An 18,972-nucleotide genomic window follows, 5' to 3' on the forward strand; every position below is an offset into this window, starting at 1 on the left:
GTCAAAACTGCTGAAGTCCCTGCAGGGGCCTGTGTTCAGGGCTATAAATCTACATTATTAGTCATGGTGTTTCACTGGAATATAAATATTGCTTTTTGTTTAATCATATATGCAAGTGTCATCTACTGGTTTAGATTCATAAGCCTATGAAAAGCTGTAGATTAATAACAGAAACATTTAAAACTTTGAAGAGTTTGCCTTGACTGAATTACCCAACATTCCACATCACAGTTTATATATCATTTTCATGCACTGCAAGTAAAACAACAAAAACTAACAATACCTGGGTTCTGAAACCACATACCATTTAAAAATAAAAACATCTAATTAAAAAAAAGCATATTTTATCTAATTTTCTTTTCTTCTAGATAAAATAATTTCCCCTTTTCTACAAGCTTTAAAATTCTGAGCTACTATGACTGTTTCAAAATTAAATGATGCTGGTCATAACAAAAAATGATTCGTTCCAATAAAATCTCATTTCCTGTTTCTTCGTGGTGTTCTTTTTTTTTTTTTTCTTAATGGCTTAAGGACATCTAGTGGCAGCTTTTCAAACTACAGCTGTGCGTTTCTGTTTGCCTGCAGGACACATATACAACACCGCTCACTTCCATCCAGTGCTGGCATGTCCACTGTGAGGAGTGCTGGCTGCGGACGCTGGTAAATCCTCCGACTCACACAAACAGAAAAATGAACTGTAGAGACAGTTGTGGACTGAAGACTTCTTTCCGTTTCAGGGAGCAAAGAAGTTGTGTCCTCAGTGCAACACCATCACGTCGCCCGGAGACCTGAGGCGGGTCTATCTGTAGCTTGCAGGGACCGAAGGGGGAAATGTTTCAGTTTCAGCCAATCAGAGGTGGCGATATTGGGGCAGCTGGTCTGTCCCGAATGTCCGCCTTCATCTTCACACGCTCCCGTTTTTAAACGAACTACTAACATCCACTAATGTCCTCTGACCTCTGACCTGCTCCCAGGTCGACTTTTGTGCTGCAGAATGAAACATCAGCTGAGAGCTCAGGCATTACAAATGCTTTGGGAAAATAATAATTTATCTTTTCTTTTTTTTTTAATCTTTTGTCTGTTTAAAGGGGAAATGTTAAACTCAAATGAACTGAAAGCACATGTACATAGTTTTGTGTATGTATGTATTGAGTGCTGTGTGTATATGATGTTGACTAGCACAACAGCCTGTTTGTATTTACTGTACAGACTAATGTCTTTGTTTAGTTTCTTTTGTATTTGTTGTTTGTACTACTTTAGGTTTCAAATGTTCCCTGTAATTTCATCTCAGTCAGTCGCATTTTGTCTTTACCAACACTTTTCTTTCATTTACTTTATTAAATGTACTTTTTATCAACATTACTACATTAAAATGCGTCAAACACTTGTTTTTGTGTTTATAAATAATTTGAAAGGCAGATATTCGTCAGCCTCCCCCTGTAAGGATAACTGGATGTGGTGCGGTTGCCCTTTAAGAAGTGAGTCGAGCAGGATTAGCCAGCAGAGCCTAATGCAGCTCATATGGAGGTGAGGAACCTTAAACCTTTGCTATTTTGAGCCTTTGACACCAACCGTGGCCTAACACCTAAACGTTTGAGCCCAGTACGTAAACAGAAAGATTTTCACAACTCAACATTTGAAAATACACCATTAAGGAAACATCTGACTTCAAGTCTCCAAGCTAGACCCATGTTACCAGTTTAAGCCTCCAAAATGTTCTCAGCTTGGTTGCTACGTTGAATTTATGAGGAAATATGTAAATCCAAATCTTGTCTGCGTTCTGCTGATGTACACCAACAAAACCTTTGCGAGGACAAAGGAACGCAAGTCAAAGCAGGTTTAGGGTTAGATCAGGTGAAACAATATCCCAAGCTGGTCATCATCACAGTTCAGGTGGTAGTGTAACGCTGTAGAGACGTTTTCTTTTCCACCAGTGACAAGAAAACTGGTCAGAGCAGAGAGAAAACCTGTAGGAAATGATGTGAGACTGAAGTGCAACTTAAAATCTCAGTGGGTACCGACTCTGAACATGCAACCACAGCTGCAATACAATGGTCTCAATAGAAACACATTCATGTGTAAGAATGGGCCAGTCAAAGTATAGACCTAAATCCAACTGATAATCTGTGGCAATACTTGGGGAAAAAAAAAAAGGTGTTTCCAATCACCATCCATCAAATCTGAGTCTGAACTATCTTGCAAAGAAAAACCAGCAGGTTCAGTCTGTAGAGGTGAAAAGCTGGTAGAGCTGCAACTGCAGGGTGATTATAATAAATGTTGACTCTGGCAGGCTGAATATAAATAAATATATAGGTCAAAACTGGCAATTTTTCATCTGAATAAAGTTTCAAAAACAATTTGTCATTTTCCTGACATGTTACAATTATGCAGTACTTTTGTGTCGGCCCATCTTGTAAAATGCCAAGAAAACATATTAAGGTTTGTGGTTGTAATGTGACATGTAAGAAGTTAAGCAGTATGTCCAGTTTAGCAAGGCACTCTGTCTGTCAATAACACCTGTGCTTCCCTTTACCATCAGCCATCATCTGCAGCGGCAAAATCCCAAAGCACGTCTGCAAAATAACCCTTTGGTTCGAGTTTGAAGCCACAATCCAGGAAACATTTTGATGCTTCACAAGCAAAAGCACTACTGAATGAATAATTATTTGTTCCTGAAGATTAGCCCATCTTATGCAAAGAGGGCTCACATGTGATTGGTCACTGAGCTAAATGGAGATGGTGGTAATTCAGACTGACAGCTGCTCCAGTGTGACACAAACACACACACACACACTGGGATTGCACTCAGCCCATTAAGATGCCAGGCTTAAGAATCGCTTGTTGCTGAACGTCTCTGCAGAACAGACGATTCAGGCGCAGCGAGGAAAGGTAAGATGGACTTTTTACCAAACTCCTTAAACCTAAAGTCAAACTAAAATATGGGAGTAAAGGGGCAGAAGAATATATAGTAGTGCTGCACCATATACACAATCATAGCTGCTGGAGGACATTGTCCAGCATTTATTGACTGATTAATTCCAATTGTTTTGGGGTTTGACATATTTGATGCGTCACTGGAAATAACACAAGTAAATCTTCATTTTACAGTATGTTGAAAGCAACAGCTTACTGTTTAAGTTATTCACCGGTTTGTTAATTGTCTTTAATTTATACCGTTTTGTTCTGTGTAAAAGACTATCGAGATAGATCTACTAAAATAACTGATACACCGCAGTAGATATCACTACATTACCATCAGAAATAAACATTAAGCAGCCAAATAACAGTAACAACTAAAATAAGTTATTGCAGCCTTTTAGAGATAATGGAATATTATTATGTTCTTAGGCAGAGACTCCTGTGTCATTAAGTTAGTGTGTTAATTGTTTTGGTGTCCCTGGAACATCGTCCTCTCTTTGTGGCAGCAGGTAAATAGGCCACCTGTCCCAGATCTAATTAATCCTGCTGACTGACCCATCATGACTTCATTAACAGCCACTCCTGATGTTACTACCCTCAGAGGCTCTGGCTGTCTTACAGGCCAGCTGTTAGGACATAGAGTAATTGTTTAATTAAAGAGAAATTTCTTCTTGCCCAGCAGTTTGCTAGCAGGGATTGAAATCGGGATATTATCAGAGCAGCAGCTTGTTTTTAACCCTCTGTGTGAAATGCTCCACCTGACAGCGCAGTGGATCAAAGGATTAACCTCAGTGCACTTTAGGACGGCTAACAGGATAGCTGCTGAGCTTCAGCGCCGAGGAGAAATCGCTTACACAACTCAAAATCGTGGCTTTCCATTAGTGCTTTTTATAAAAGAAAAAAAAAATATTAAAAAAATCAGAAATTTACACTACAGTCCACACACTCGTTTTGTTGCGGTACCGACAATCCTGAGCATTCGGTGTGTGTTTCAGGAACAATGTCAGGACCGAGGCCCGTGGTGCTGAGCGGCCCCTCTGGGGCAGGGAAGAGCACCCTGCTGAAGAGGCTGATGAAGGAGCACGAGGGAGTGTTTGGATTCAGCGTGTCACGTATGTCTGTGTGCCAATTAGTGATTAGCTTCCATAACATGAGCCTAACCGAAGGAGGAAGCGGTGCCGACTGTCAAATTCAACAGATTCTGTTATTAAGCTGAGGACTTTGCAGCATCTAAGTGCTTTTTAATGATGCCATGCTTTTCTCAGACACGACAAGAAACCCTCGACCAGGGGAAGAAGATGGCAAAGGTACGGAGGCTCTGGCTGCAGGATGGCTTTTGTAGGTGACACCTTTTGTAGCGTCTGCATTAGGCATGGGCCGGTATGGGATTCCCACCGTCTAATAACCTTCAGTAATAAAATAATAAAAAAAAGATCAGGGTTTCATTAACAGTATTTAGACCAAAGTTGAAAACATAAATGTATGACATCACAAAATGTCCTTTAATTTAAAGAAGAAAAAAAAAAGAGCAACTTGAATTCCCCCTGAGATGATAAAACATTTTTTTTTAAAATCACTGAAGAAATCATTTATTTTTATTTGCTATATAAAAAGGAACAACCTTGATTCCCCTCACTGTCTTGAGATTAAACCAGACTAAACTGCTCCTGTTCCAGGTCAATGAGGATTACCAAAATGATTTGCTATAAATAAGATTTTCTTGCAGTTTTGCTGAACTGTCTTTAGATTCATTTTGTATAATTGGCTTTTAAACTGTATGGCTTGCTTGAAACATTTTGGGTCTCCTTCTCACCATAGTTTGGTGCGATTTTGTCCCATTCTCTCTGACAGAGCTGGTGTAACTGAGCCAGGTTTGCTTCGCTCACACACAACTTTTCAGCTCTTCCCACAAATTTATCAGAGCGTTGTGTTGACCACTCCAAAACAAGGACTTTGTTGTCCTTTAACCAATTTGTAACTCTGCATTATTACAGGAAGACTGTTTTATACCCGAGATACCGGGTGGACCAATCTGTCCTACATCAAAATATCCCATAACATGAGATACTTCACATTTGGGATGATGTTCTCTGGCTTGCAACCATTATTTTACAAGAACCACTTGAGATAAAAAAATTTTTTTCCCAAGGGTGACCTGTCCAAAATGTAACAGTAGCTTCATCGGATCACAGGGTTTGTCTCCAAATATTAAGATCATTGAGTGCATTTGATAACAGTAATCTGTCATTATGTTAACCATGTTGGATTATTTTTATTATGAAAAAAATCAAACTCTTACCAGCTTGCTACGTCTGCAGATGGATGTCTAGGAGATGGGGAAATCTGTGTGTGAATATTTTAGCATTTGTCATCTTGTAAAGGCCAATGTTGTAAAGCAGGGGTCCCCAAACTTTTTCCTTGGTCGGGGCCGGTCTTAGTTTTTCGAGAAAGAAACCTTAGAAAAGTTTTGTTGACCGGGGGGGGGACCCTGTTTTAAAGGAAGCTATAGATATAATTGGAAAATAGAGTCATGTGATCTTAGGAGTGAACAAAATTGTGTTTTGGGATAAATGAAAAGCTCAAAAACAAGATGTGGCAAAAAATAGATTAAGTAAATAACCACATAACTTATTATTTACAACTAGTTAAAAAACTTTAATCCTGTGATAAATGTAGTCAGTGCAGTCAACCAAAATTCCTCCCCGAAAGCAAAATGAGAGAGCACCAAAACCAAACAGAAAAGAAAAACATATTTTAACAACCAAAAATAAGTTATTCCCTACAAAAAGTAACTAAACACTCACCCTCCTTCTCAAATGAGTAAATACACACTCCTTTCTGATCACAACAAGCTCCCTGCAATGGAGTAACCTGGTAGAGTCCACAGGAGATGTCCGGTGAGATCAAACCCATAAGGTTCTCACACCTAATAAATCCAGGCCTGTGTCTGAACCAGACTCCCACAGTTTAAGTACTCTGCTTTACATGCTGATTAGGTGAAGTGGGAACAGCTGCACTCACCTGCACAGCCAAGACACATGAGGGGGAGAGTGAGAAAAAAAAAAAAGAAAGAAAAACACACCCACAGTGCTGCATGTAATGCAGCTTCAACCAGCGTCTTTAGAAGGCCTGTTGCTGTTGAGGCACATATGGATACGCCCTTTTTGCACAAAAACCAATCTTATTTGGGACACAGAAATCAACTTCTTCCTGAACAGAACCAGGATGTTTCTACTTGTTTCTTTGAGGCACCTTTGGGCATGTGGAAACTGGACCCAGGGATAAACCAGACTATTTACTTGAAAAGCATTGAAACCTTAGCATCTTTTGTAGAACGGAATAAAAAAAAGCAGAATTTGTCTCTCCTGTCAGCAATGGAAAAGTTGCTGCTATTCAGCCAGCTGACCAGCAGTGTGCAACAACATATGGGAAGGAAGGATCAGCTGTTGTGTGTTTCATGAAGCAGGACAAAACTCTTAAAAAGACTGTAAGCCATGGGCTCTAAAACTGAAGTGTACCTTGATGCCTGCATCCGGCCCATGCCTAGTTGGCACGTGTTTGATGTTTTAGCGTTTTAACGCTGTGTTAGCATCACCTTGCTAACACGCAGTGACAACTCACGGCAGACATGGACTTGAATTTGAACCTACATGGCTGTCATAAGAGTGGATTTCCCTTTCCCTGCCCTCGCTACAACAGCACTACGACACTTCTTACTCCCAAGCGAACTGCACAAATAGTTTTTGTCACCTTGTGTAATCCCCCTTCATATAAAGGGATAAACCTCTTTCTGTGCCTTTTTTGCTCTCTCCATAGGGCTGAACAAGCTCCCCATGCTTCTGGGGGCTACTTTACTGCCTGTAGCAGACATCTTTTCCTCTGAAACCTCATTTTCGTGTCCAAAAGAATCAGAACACAAAGATAAAGGTGATCTTTATCACTGTGATTCCTCATCACAGCTTGTTAAGATAGAGGGATGGGGGTTACTTTCATCACCATGGCATACTGTCATTGGATTTATAAGGGAATCGGTCATGATTTTACAAACTGTAATAAAGAACGGGAATCGCGATAAGACAGTTTACACTTTGGAGTAAAAAGCTTTTGAAAATAGCCCCCTGTGTTGCCTCTTCAGTGATTCCCATTTCCAACATCCCATAAAACTGTTCCGCCCTCCACTGTAGCGAAGTGAGCTCTAACCATTCAGATTCGACCACTAGCGCCACTAAATCAAGGTTTTTAAATTCAAAAAATATCTTGCTCTTTATTTTCCTTTCCTGATTTTTAATTTTTGACTATTATTGAATTCCTCCAGCTGTAATGTAGCCAACTTTGGGCAAAAAATAATCTTTTTTTTTTTTAAATCATCCCCCAATTTGAATGATATTTACTGTTTCCAGCTCACTTGTCATTTCTCTTTGGATCGTATTCAGTTCCAAATGCATTAGTTGCCATGTGATGTGGAGATCAGTGGTAGAGGTAGAAATGTGTTTGCTCGCTTCTGAAACTTTGTGTTTTTAGATACCGAGAGATTTTGACGTTTGAAGGATTTAGATCAGTGGATCTGGTATGGAAAAAGGAACGCCAGTATTATTATGTTTTTTTATGCTGATATTTGACTCACACTGAATATTGTTTAGATACAGGCTTACAGTAACAAATAAAACATTTGTAAACTTAGCTTCAGTTGATGAAATTTTATTTGCAGCTGATTTTGTTTTTAATTGGTTGGAATCCATGTTGCTTTCTACTATGATTGTTGTGCATTATATGTATTATTTTCTAAAAGCAGAGTGTTTTCCGGCAGATCTAGCATTATAACCAATGATGCGTCTTGCAGACTACCACTTCACGACGAGAGAGGCCATGCAGGAAGGCATCGACAACGGAGAGTTTATTGAGAATGCTGAGTTTTCTGGCAACATGTATGGAACAAGGTAACGTATGTCATTATGTTTACAACGCATTTTTGGCATATTACGAACTCATATGTTTTTCATGGAGAAATGCATGTGATTGATGCATGTGTTTTTTATATATATTTTTTGGAACATTTATATTCAGCCCGGTTTACTTTAATACCCCTAAACTGAAGCCAGTGCAACTAATTTACAATGGTGGTAGCAGCATCATGCTGTGGGCAGCACTTGTAGACATAGATGGAATCACATCCAGAGCAGTCCTGGAGGGGGGAAAAAAAAGTGTTACAATAACATTAAGCGTTTTAGTGTTATTGTAGCATTTCAAGAACATCTGTAAAATGATTTTAAATAATCACTTTTTTTTCTGTAATCCTGGTTAATGCACAGATATGATAAGAAAACTGTTAAGTCAGCTGCTGTCTGCTGGCCCTATTTGACCAACACAGGTTTGATGGTTAATCAGCTAAATCTCAAAGGCTGGGATTTGACCAGCTCCAGGTGTTCCTCAATAACACAAGGAGGGCATCAACCCAAAACAAGTTTAGGTGGGATTCATTATCAAAAAAGGACTACTCCAACGCTTAGACCCTTTAATGTGTGAGTAAAAATAGAACCAGAGTTAAAATCTGAGCACCTTTAATAATGACCCATTCGAGCACAGGAAACATTTATTATAAATTTAAGGGATACTTACCAAAGCAAAAACTCACAGGGGGAAATAAAAAGAAAAATGAAGGAAGATTCATTAAAAAGCATGAAGCAGTTACAGGTTCACATTCCCTAAGTGACAGATGGAGCTTTAACCTATAAGTTAAAAAGAGCACCACAGCAGCTTAGCATCTTATGAGTCACCTTTAATCTCTCCTTATTCTGAAGATAACGTTCACTCACCGAGTCTGAGCAGCCTGGATCAATGCAGAGATCCTCTTACCCTGGTCATTGCCTTTGTAAAGAGCAAAACTGCATAAATGCACCCAAAACCTGCTTAAACACAAGCAAAACCTCCCTGTTTGGTCTCAGTTGTTCTACAATCTCTCTGCTGTCATTTTTTGCTTTCAGTAAAGCTGCTGTGGAAGATGTACGAGCTAAGAATCTGATCTGCATCCTCGATGTGGATATCCAGGGGGTGAAGCGGATTAAAGAGACTGATCTGGACCCCATCTACATCTCCATCCAACCTCCATCCATGGAGATCCTGGTAATGCAATTCGCATGTGCCTGAACACCAACATTGTTGTTATACTCTTAATTGAGCTTGTTTACAGCTGGATCAAAATAAATACTGTTTTTAATGATAAAGGTGATGCCATGTTCTGTTTTAGGAAAAACGTCTGAGAGACCGGCAGACAGAGACGGAGGAGAGTTTACAGAAACGTCTGGAGGCCGCACGCATCGATATGGAGCTTAGTGAGTTTCTTCACAATCCCAATAAAACACCTTGAAGTAAAAACACAAAAGGCTAAACGAGATGAAATTGTTTTTAGGTAAAGAGCCTGGAGTGTTTGACATAGTTATCATCAATGATGACTTAGAGAAGGCCTATGAGGAGCTGAAAGAAATCCTCGATGAAGTATGTAAACAGTAGAACAGTGGCTTTTTATCGGTTTGTGTTTCTTGTACAAGTTGCAGTATTTTATTATTTCTCCCCTTACAGGAAATCAAGAAGGTCCAGGAGGCCAAATGAACCAAAAACAATTACCCACTTGTTTTGCTGCTTGTGACTCTGATCAGAATAACTCTCCCAGAGAATGAACACGACCGAAGAAAAGAGCAGAAGATATGTTGTTGTTGTTTTTTTTATTTCTCTTTACATTTCTCTGCACCTGTGTTGTTTCCATGCAAGTAAAGAAATGCAAACGTTTGGGTTAAAATGTTTTCATTGCTGAGCAAGAATTTCTGTTGTAGTTAGTGAAAGAAAAACTGGTCAAATGTATGTATGAATATCTTAAAACTGTATAATTTGAAACTTTTTTCTGGCCTCTACTAAACACCTTTGGCACTTATTTGGTATAGCAAATTCAGGGTTCAGGGTATAAGAGTTCTCAGTGCTTTTTAGCCTATTTGAAGCATGAATGTTCACAATTAATTGATGGGGGATATTTTCACTGTAGTCAGTCTTTGAAATATATATCTTGCAAAAACCCAGCTAGTAAGGAGTGGGATGTATGGATAAATGGACAGATGGAGAAATCATACTTTAATAAATTGCATAGAAACCCACTGAAAACTGTATTTATGCATACTTTTGCTCAACACTAATATTAAATAACTAAAACATTCCTGCACAGAGAAGACTTTGTATTTTGTAGATTTCCATTGATGTTCAATATCACATGTTTATATAGAAATGTGGATAAATAAAGAGATTGGGGACATTAACAAAGCACTTTGAGTGTCATTTATTTATTTTTTTTCTCCATTCACTTCAAGACAGGAGGTCATTCACAAAACACTGTTCTATTTATTCATTGCAAACTTATGAGTAATAAAGTTTGGAATACATTTCTGAAATTTTCTGTAGTTTTCTTAAAACACACAAAAAACAGATGTTATATGTAAGACCAAACATTTGACGCTTTAACAGATGAAGGCAGCAAATCACTTTGAGAGCAATCAAAACCTGTCAACTCATGCATCAGTGTGCAGTCCTAACTAATCCCTGAAATGTTTCCATCAAAACCAAATCGAAAAGATTTCACAAACTGAGACTCATTAAGACGCGTTTAAAGTCAGGATATTTCATTTTATGAAACTAACTTTGGTTTTGTTTAACAGAAGAAAAGTCACACCAGGAAAAACACAATTGCAGTGATATATATATATATATATATATATATTTTTTTGCTGTTGTTCACAACGATGAAGAGGTTTTGCGTTTGCGTGTTTTGTTTTACCTCACTGGAAGAACGGCCCCTGATGTTTTGTGCACACCTGATCTCGTTTCTCTTCTTTCTGCTTGAGGAAAGCTCTGAGCTTGTCAGTGGAGAAGCACACTTTGGAGGGTCGGACTTTGTGTGGGGCCCGATGGGCGCGAAGCCACGGGTTCTGGAGACACTCGGCCGCCGTTGGTCTCCCCCTGCAAACATTTTTTTTTTAACCCATCAAAACTGTGTGTTCTCATCAATATTTTATATAAACAAATCCAATCTAATCACTGACACTGAGAGACACTCACCAGGATTTATTATTCAGGCTGTTCTTCATGAAGTTTAAAGCTCCTTCTGACAGACCAGGGTAACAGCGGCCAAACTGGATCTTCCCTTTCTTAATGTTTTTGTCTTGCTCCCAGCTGTGTTCGGCATAAAAGGGACTGTCGGCGCTCAGCCTTGTGGTGAAAATTTACAAGCAGATAGAATAATTAGATATTTTGGAGCAACAAATGATGCGCTCTATCTGTGAGTGTCTTTAATTTTCTTAAGATCTTTAAAAAAATCCCTAACAGCTATATAACTATATAATTTTAATTGATCTTATATTTGACTTTAAACAAAATAAAATCTTATTTTGTGGTATTTTACACTTGTTTTGTCAGTGCTTACATGATAAAGGACAGGACTCCAACGGCCCAGATGTCAGTCTCCGGCCCCACACCCTGACCCTCCAGGATTTCTGGAGCTTTAGGAAGGACAATATAGACTGATAAAAGCAGAGAGAAGCAGAGTATTGTCCATTAAAACAATTTATTCTCCTCTTAATATGGAAAATGGTTAAAATTGTAATTGGGTAAAAAAATAAATGATAAATGGACTTGTGTTTGTTAGATTATGGTAGCTAAGATCAGCTGAGATGAAGTTAGGCTCTGTTATTTCCATCCATCCAACCATTCAGCCTTTCTTCAGTAAAGTGCACCTTTTCTGCAGCAGTCTGTTGGAAGGCCATGACAGTCAAACATTGAGTATGTTAGATCTTAAATCTTCCAAACAATAATTTTTGCTTGTAAATTCAGATGTAAAAAAAAAAGAAAAAAGAAGAAAACTCCCTCCGCCCCCACACTGCTACCTTTGCTGTCTGCGAAGCCGTGAATGTGCTCGATGTTGAGAGGCTGTCCGGGTACGAAGGACTGAGCTGAGCCGAAGTCGATGATCTTCAGGTGGTTGCCATCGTCCACCAGCATGTTGTCAGACTTCAGGTCCAGGTGGATGACCCGGCGGCTGTGGAGGTAGTCCGCTGCGCTGACAATCTGATGGAGCAGCTCGGCCACATTACTCTCTGCATACAGGTCTCTAAGGACGTAGAATCATATAAGCTCTGAGTTCAAACTAAATCCAACTAATGCAAAGTTTCTAGTTAGCTTTGTGTTCTCACTGAAATCATTATATATATGAGTTCTTTGAACCACAATTTAAAAAAACCAAAAGACAGAACAGAGTCTCATTCCAGTCTATGTATCTAAAATGAAATGCTTAAAGTATTTGAGCTTACCTTGCAGCCAGACTGTGCAGCAGCTCCTTGCCGGGACACAGCTCCTCCACCAGCAGCACATACAGAGGGGTGATGAAAGCAGCGTACAGCTGAACCAGGTGGGGGTGATGCAGCCTCCTGAGCAGCTGGTACTCCCGCAGCACCAGCTGCCTTTGCTCGGCCTGGTAGGGAGTGATCTTAGCGGCGAATACCTGACTGGTTTCCACATCCCTGCACAGGTTTATGACACTGAAACGACCCCTGAGAGAAAGCAGGGCGTTTAAAAGAAATATGTGTTTAATTGGGAGGAACAACAGATAAAGGTCTATTTTAAATGAGTTGCAGATGCACAAAAACTGTATCTCCCCCTCCTTCCATTAATAATCCATTTTTGAAGGTAACAGATAACTTTGATCTCAACAATACACCTGTAAAGTTGTCATGTTCAGATATGAAACTGCTGAGCAAACAGAAACAGTTCTATTGTTGCTTAACTACTTTTTGTCATCAGTGACCTGTTGATCTCAGACAGGAAGCTGTAGTTCCTGTTTACGGTTTGATGTTCTGATCCAGGTACTTTTGACCCGATTGAGTCAGTCTGAATGAGAGGAATGCGGATATCTGCAAAATAATAAAAAAAATACAAGAAGGATTATTATCTTCTACATGGATGTACCCGCAGGTTTCGAAACAGTGTACTATGATCTACGAGAAGAAAACTTTAGGAAATGATTAGCGTAGTTTGCAGCAGCTAACACAATGTGCAGCTTTTAATACCTTCAGGATGAGTGGACATGACAATGGGAGCTGAAGCTTCACTGAAAGGTCCTGCTCCTGTCCTGGTGACGCAGCCCACCCTGAACACATACGACGCCCCTTTCGGTAAATCCTTCACTACGTAGCAGCTGTCTGCCACCTCATCTGACAGGACTGTCCACTCGCCACCTGAGGAAACACACAGGAGACTAATCCAGAAAAATAAAACTAAAAAAAGAAACAGCTTTCAAGGCCTCTGAGAAAGCTTTTATAAATGTTCGCTGTAAAACAACAGAATGAAAACAACAGAATGAAAACAAAGTGATCACTGCAAACACTGGGAAGCACGACTACCTGACGACATGTTGATGAGTTTGGTTTTTCAAAGTACGGAAAGAATAAAAAAGCAAACATAAAGAGATTTTGAGATGTTTCACTTTATGTAAGGTGAAATGTAAATTTTCATCTGCAACTGAAACTCACCTTCTGAACAGTACTGCACACAGTAAGTGGCCGGGTCATCGGACTGGACAGGCCTCCACACCAGCAGGACTCCGCCTCCGTCTAGCTGGAGCACCTCTGCTTTGCTGGGACGAACTGACATGATTATGAAGAAAATAAATTAAACAGATGTTTCATAAATGATGAACTGTAGCGTGTTTCCTTGTTACCTTTTATCTTTTTGAATGGTGGTATTTTAAAAGATGAGAGGAGCTTTGAGTTTCTCTTTTTGGGGGTCTCGAGACCACTGCTCTGTTCCCTCTCAGCTGGGATGGCAGTGGATCCTTTTACTATTGGCCCTTAAACATCCAAAAAAAAATTATTAATCTGGTATTAAACAACAAACTACATCCCTAATTTGGGATTACGTACAAATAAAACTCAACTTACCTCCTTTACTGACATTTTCCTTACTGGAGGACCTGGAAAACAGTTTGGTCAGACTGGAGGCTGAAGCTCTCATCTTCTTCCTCAGAGACATAGTGGGCGTGTCGGGCTTCATGATCTCTCCCAGTGTGGGCCCCAGCTCCGTACTCTCCAGCTGGGTGTATGAGTGGCCGGTCCAGGACTGCCTTCGGAAGATCCTCAGGAGACCCAGTTTGGGGGACTTTCCAGTCGGTGGGCGCGCTTCCAGAGCCGGAGCAGATGCATGCCTTTGGAGCATGGCGCCCTCTTTCTTGTCCCGGGCTCTGGGAGGCCTCTCAGGAGTTCCTAGAGAGCAGAGGCTTGGACTGGGACTCGGCATTGAGGGCCTCTCTGGCTGACCTTTGCTAATTGTAGACAAGTTAGGATTGGACCGGGTCCGATTACGTGGTGGAGGCTGAGGACGGGAACTTCGAGGTTTTATTTCCTGAAATGGGGTAGGGGAGGGTGTAATCAGGGGTTCACTGTGTTCATCATTTTCATCACTCCCTCCTGATCGGTATCTCCTTCCGACATGACCATGACTGAGCTCATCAAAGGAGCCTATTCTACTTGAAGACTCAGATCCACCATGCTCCAGAATGAAAGACTCTGCCAGAGACCCCTGGGAGCTGGTCAGCGTGTCTCCCTCAGTCTGGTCCTGACCCAGCCTGGATCTCATTCTGCCTCCAGCAAGGAACTCAGATGGAAGAGATGATCCACTAAATACCCCTTGTGTCAGAGCGACTGAGCCTCTTCGTCCTGAGACCTTCGGAGCTTTCTGGAAAATTAGTGAGTTTCTCCCAGCTGCTTCACCATATGTGATTTCTTCCTTCGTGCTGTGAGAGGCCTCTTCTTCGTGTGCGCTTTCATGGCTGGCTGAGCTGGGAGATCGACGGGAATACTCGTCAAGAGACCTGCTCCGTCTGTGTGGCGGTACGTTGGTGTGGGAGAAGCCCACCCCATCATCAAACGAAGAGGACTTCTGCATGCTGGGCTGTACGGATCCTCGTCTCTGCCCACGGTTGCTCTCGGGTTCATCCTCCACGTATTCAATCAGAGGCTCATTGAGCCGCCCCGAGAAGCTCCTCCTGAGAGGCTTACGGCCTCTTTCCTGCTTTTTCGCCTGGAATTTGTCCCTCAAAGTCATGTGTCTCGCAGACAGAGGGGAAAGCTGTTGAGAGCTGTTGTAGAAAGTGCTTCGGATGACGCTTCCTCTGGGAATGCGGCCTCCGTCACTCCCTGAGCCCTCGTCGCCGTCAGAGAGGTACAAAGATCGGTTGCTATCCTTGCTGAAGCGTCGTTCCCTCTGAGGTGTCTGTTGGTCTGTTGTTGTTGTTGATGACGCAATCGATGCTCTGCTCATGCTGCGCTCGGTAACACTCCTCCGTTCTCCCATTTCTCCATCCTCATCCTCCCCAAAAGCCCCTACATCCTCCTGTAAACTTAGGAGGCATTTAGGATACGGCTCCAAGATCTGTGCCCTCTCTGTTAAGGGGTCATACTCTTCTTCTGTATCCTCCTCCTCCTCTGTCTGGCTGCAGTGCTGGAAAAAGTCCCAAGAGTCGGCCTCATCATACTCCGATGAGGAGCCGCTGCTCAGGGAGGTGCTGCTGTGCTCCTGCGGCTCGCGGGGCACCGCAACCGACGTCTCTCTAAGAGGAGCATCGAGCAGCTCGGGGATGGGCCTCAGAGTGAGCACAGACCCGATAGATGTCAAAGAACGCTGAGGAGAAAAATGGAAAAAAAAAAAAACTGGTTAAATGATTTGAAATACTTTGTGACAGCAAAGAAAATTTACCTTATGTTTGCTGAAACTGTTACAGTGTCTTGTAGTGTCATAATCAGTACATTTTGTCACAATAAAGCCACAAACTGTCTTTCGTGGATTTTTTTTTTTTTTTGTAATATACAGACACAAACTAATGCATATAGCCTCAGGCACCTGTCTATATTTGGACAGGTTGTGCTGAAATGCGAATTTCCCTCTGGGATTAATAAAGTGTACTCATTGACTGATTCAGTCATTCAGAACCCAGAGCCAGTTTGTCCTGGTTAGAGAGGCCCTGTAGTGCCTGCCATAGGGCAGCAGGTCAAACAGATAGTAGATGGGATGAGTGCTGTCTCTGGTGAATTTCACAGCCAACAATAGACCTCTGTGGCTCCTCCATGGGCCTCATGACTGCTGCTCCGACTAATCTTCTTTCTCCTGGAGAAGGGCTTTGATTTTAGCAGATAACTCGGACGCACCTGCCACTTCCTTTTAGATATGAAGTCTTTCAAACTCCTCGTGTTGATTTCATCAGTGTCCTCCCCTGCATTTCCATCCTGTGGGGATAATTACAGATAATGCGTCAGAGCTCATTAGTATAAAACCTACAATGTTCTGTTTTTTTTTTTTATTGTTTTTTTTCACCTGAAGCCACTCGTGACTCAAGCACTCAAAGGTAGATGGTCGAGTCCTGCACAACAAAATAAGATACTGTTATCACTGACTCACATAAAACATGTGAGCATCTTTGAATCAGATTACACAAGCATTTATATTTAGGTTTGTCAGATGGAAACAAACCAATACAACACATAATTATTGGCATCCCTGGTATAAATGTGCAAATATGGGCATCATCGTCTCACTCTAAGAAGATGCTGCATGTTGTTTAACCTGTTAGAGATGTTTTAGATTTTTTAATTGTTGCCATTTCTTGACCTTTAAGGATCAGCACTCTTCTCTTTCACTGAATGTGTTGTTCTTCTGTCTCTTCCATTTTGAATAATGTCAATAATTTTGGGATTAACAGTTTTAAAATGTTATTTTTGAAAATTAGTTTGCTGTTATTTGTAGCTGAAAATGAAATATTGATTTTTGTTCATTTTCTGTTCTATGATTCAAGCCCTTAGTTTAAATAGTAATATGCTCAGCAAATGTATAGTTTAAATTAGCATTACAAATGTAAATGTTGCAACTTAACTAGACGTCTCCTTTTGAGACTGAGTTATCTTTTTTTTTTTTTTTTGTACTGCCATAAAACTATGAAATCTATTATCATTTATTAATTAAGGCCTCTTGTCAGATTTTGTTTAAAGAATTTTAAAAAACTACAGAGGCATAAGGCTAGTGAAAAATAAGACAGCTGTTGTACTCTGGATCCGGCTGAAGGACTGTATGGAGAAAATTCCTGGCTTCTGGGCTCCTGCATACGATGTCTGGGGCGTCCCAGTTTAAAGTTGCCTCTCCCACCCTGAGCAATGTTGCACGGTCAGTCTCGCCCACAAAGGGGCACCGGCAAACCAGACTGTCAAGACAAAAAAATTATGCAAGAAATAATTAGGAAAAAACAAGCTCTTCTGCTATTTACACTTTTATATTTTGCATGATTCAAGTTTATTTTTGAATATCACTGAATACATACCACAGAAATGTTATGACACCGACAGCCCTGATGGGACAAAGTATGAGAAATAAACAAAACATAACTTTTTGTAGTAATTATCTTAATACAACAACAGCAACAGATTATTAGAGTTTAGTACAAACAATTAAATTATTTACAGGTTATGGCAAATTCAGGACACATAATCAGTTAATCTCACCAAATATCCGTGGCCACAGTGACAGGTTCTTGATGTACAATCTCAGGTGCAACAAACTCTGGGGTACCCAACACACTGTACTGGTGTCGGGATGTGTCTATTTCCTGGCAGAAGCCAAAATCACAGATCTTGATCTCGTCTTTGGGCGGGTACACCATTAATATATTTTCAGGCTACAAGGAGTAGAAAAGTACTCAATTAAGGCAGAGAATCACCAGAAAATGTAAGTGATAGTTGACACTGAATAAAAATCTCACTTTGATATCCAGGTGCATGATGTTCATGCTGTGAATATGACAAACCCCTTCTAGAATTTGCTGGACATAAAATTGAACCTGAAAGGAAATAATATTCCCCAATGATCATTCTGTATATATAGCTCTGATGATTTAGTCAAATTAAAATCTGGGCTTGTACCTCTTTTTCTGAGACAGATCCTCTCATCAATAAATGGTCCAGAAGTCCATGAGAACAGCAGCTGGATGATGATGTTAAGAACTCACCGATCGAGTATGTGATCAAACCCATAACTAGTTTGGCAGTTTGAAAAGGAAGGATACATTTCTGTGATTAACACCAGGGTGCGTCTGGTGCAAAAGAAGTCCAGCAAGCAGGCCACTCTGGGGTGAGCGAGGCGAGACAGAAGATCCCTCTCCTGGAAGGCCCTGGTCCGAGAGCTGCTCCGAAGAGGCAGAAATTTGGCAGAAAACACTTCCCCTGTTCTTCTGTGGATGACACGCTTCACCACCCCAAATGTCCCTCTAAATCACAAAACAAAAAAAGAAAATGGATATGCTGTGCCTTAAAAAAAACAACAACAAACATCTGATAGCAAAAGGAAAGTGAACAATACCTTCCAATTTCCTCATGGACATCATAGACTGAGAATAATCTCCTTCTCTTCCCCAGCTCCACTTCCCTCTCCTGAGGATCAAGCAGACCTACAGAAAAACACAAAATTAGTAAATAAATTTGGCACTAGGGTGGCAATATTCTTCAACTTGTTTAAGAGTACAAAAGCTTGCATTATCCATCATGCTTCAGGTGCTCTAATCATTCCTTTTTAACAACGTTATGATGAACTGAGCAGGTGTAAAAATGCAGATTAGAACTACTGACCTTCCTCAACCGCTAGCTGAGCTTCACAGGAGGCTTGGCCTGAGTCGTTGTGAGCGAAGCAGGTATATATGCCACTGTCCTCTCCTTCAGGGCACAATATGGTTAGGCTGCAGCGAGCACCATGTTGGACTATTTTCACATTCTCACTGGCTGCAAGGGGCTCCCTATCCTTTAGACAGGAGAGAATCGGCTTTTAATAGAAAAACCAATGAGTTCAAATGATCAAACATGGCCTTGACACTTCCTGAAATGTTTTACATTACCACCACAAACTATGATGTATTTTGTTAGAATTGTATGAATGGTGGAAGGAAAATAACATACAAGTATTTATGACCAACCTGTCGGCGCCGACAGG

The 18,972-nt window shown here is 40.8% G+C and overlaps 3 protein-coding genes across 9 annotated transcripts in view; 2 read left to right on the forward strand and 1 right to left on the reverse strand.

The window, feature by feature from the left end:
* LOC106936985 (E3 ubiquitin-protein ligase RNF220-like) overlaps nt 1-1,386 on the forward strand; it is a 39,650-nt gene extending 38,264 nt beyond the window's left edge. For all 4 annotated transcript variants that reach the window (XM_015018251.1, XM_015018253.1, XM_015018252.1 and 1 more), the window contains 2 exons: nt 586-660; nt 738-1,386. In XM_015018251.1, coding sequence (XP_014873737.1) covers nt 586-660; nt 738-809 — 147 coding nt within the window. In that variant the 3' untranslated portion in view covers nt 810-1,386. The remainder of the gene's footprint in view (nt 1-585; nt 661-737) is intronic.
* A 1,394-nt stretch (nt 1,387-2,780) lies between these two features.
* Nucleotides 2,781-10,224, forward strand: guk1b (guanylate kinase 1b). 4 transcript variants are annotated; one of them, XM_015018255.1, is made up of 9 exons: nt 2,781-2,889; nt 3,915-4,031; nt 4,185-4,226; nt 6,736-6,846; nt 7,760-7,856; nt 8,901-9,039; nt 9,164-9,248; nt 9,326-9,411; nt 9,496-10,224. In XM_015018255.1, exons 2-9 carry the CDS (start codon nt 3,920-3,922, stop codon nt 9,523-9,525), a joined length of 702 nt encoding a protein of 233 aa, XP_014873741.1. In that variant the 5' UTR covers nt 2,781-2,889; nt 3,915-3,919; the 3' UTR covers nt 9,526-10,224. The 4 variants fall into 4 exon arrangements, with proteins under 4 accessions (XP_014873741.1, XP_014873742.1, XP_014873743.1 ...); XM_015018256.1 differs by lacking the exon at nt 6,736-6,846 and having other exon boundaries at nt 2,782-2,889; XM_015018257.1 differs by lacking the exon at nt 2,781-2,889 and having other exon boundaries at nt 3,987-4,031; nt 4,185-4,257.
* A 464-nt stretch (nt 10,225-10,688) lies between these two features.
* The window catches only part of LOC106936984 (obscurin-like), a 26,699-nt gene continuing 18,415 nt past the window's right edge, over nt 10,689-18,972 (reverse strand). The window contains exons 26-46 of the mRNA XM_015018250.1: nt 18,615-18,783; nt 18,349-18,436; nt 18,056-18,256; nt 17,913-17,973; nt 17,753-17,830; nt 17,496-17,668; nt 17,315-17,341; nt 17,045-17,197; nt 16,318-16,363; nt 16,152-16,229; nt 13,890-15,627; nt 13,670-13,798; nt 13,482-13,595; nt 13,020-13,187; nt 12,758-12,863; nt 12,264-12,503; nt 11,841-12,064; nt 11,691-11,705; nt 11,381-11,456; nt 11,017-11,166; nt 10,689-10,917 (exon numbers count right to left, since the gene is read on the reverse strand). Coding sequence (XP_014873736.1) covers nt 10,737-10,917; nt 11,017-11,166; nt 11,381-11,456; nt 11,691-11,705; nt 11,841-12,064; nt 12,264-12,503; nt 12,758-12,863; nt 13,020-13,187; nt 13,482-13,595; nt 13,670-13,798; nt 13,890-15,627; nt 16,152-16,229; nt 16,318-16,363; nt 17,045-17,197; nt 17,315-17,341; nt 17,496-17,668; nt 17,753-17,830; nt 17,913-17,973; nt 18,056-18,256; nt 18,349-18,436; nt 18,615-18,783 — 4,215 coding nt within the window. The 3' untranslated portion in view covers nt 10,689-10,736. The remainder of the gene's footprint in view (nt 10,918-11,016; nt 11,167-11,380; nt 11,457-11,690; nt 11,706-11,840; nt 12,065-12,263; nt 12,504-12,757; nt 12,864-13,019; nt 13,188-13,481; nt 13,596-13,669; nt 13,799-13,889; nt 15,628-16,151; nt 16,230-16,317; nt 16,364-17,044; nt 17,198-17,314; nt 17,342-17,495; nt 17,669-17,752; nt 17,831-17,912; nt 17,974-18,055; nt 18,257-18,348; nt 18,437-18,614; nt 18,784-18,972) is intronic.

The sequence above is a fragment of the Poecilia latipinna genome, unplaced genomic scaffold (genome assembly GCF_001443285.1).
Source record: "Poecilia latipinna isolate Pla-1442-1.1 unplaced genomic scaffold, P_latipinna-1.0 Scaffold2257, whole genome shotgun sequence".
Classification (NCBI taxonomy): Eukaryota; Metazoa; Chordata; class Actinopteri; order Cyprinodontiformes; family Poeciliidae; genus Poecilia; species Poecilia latipinna.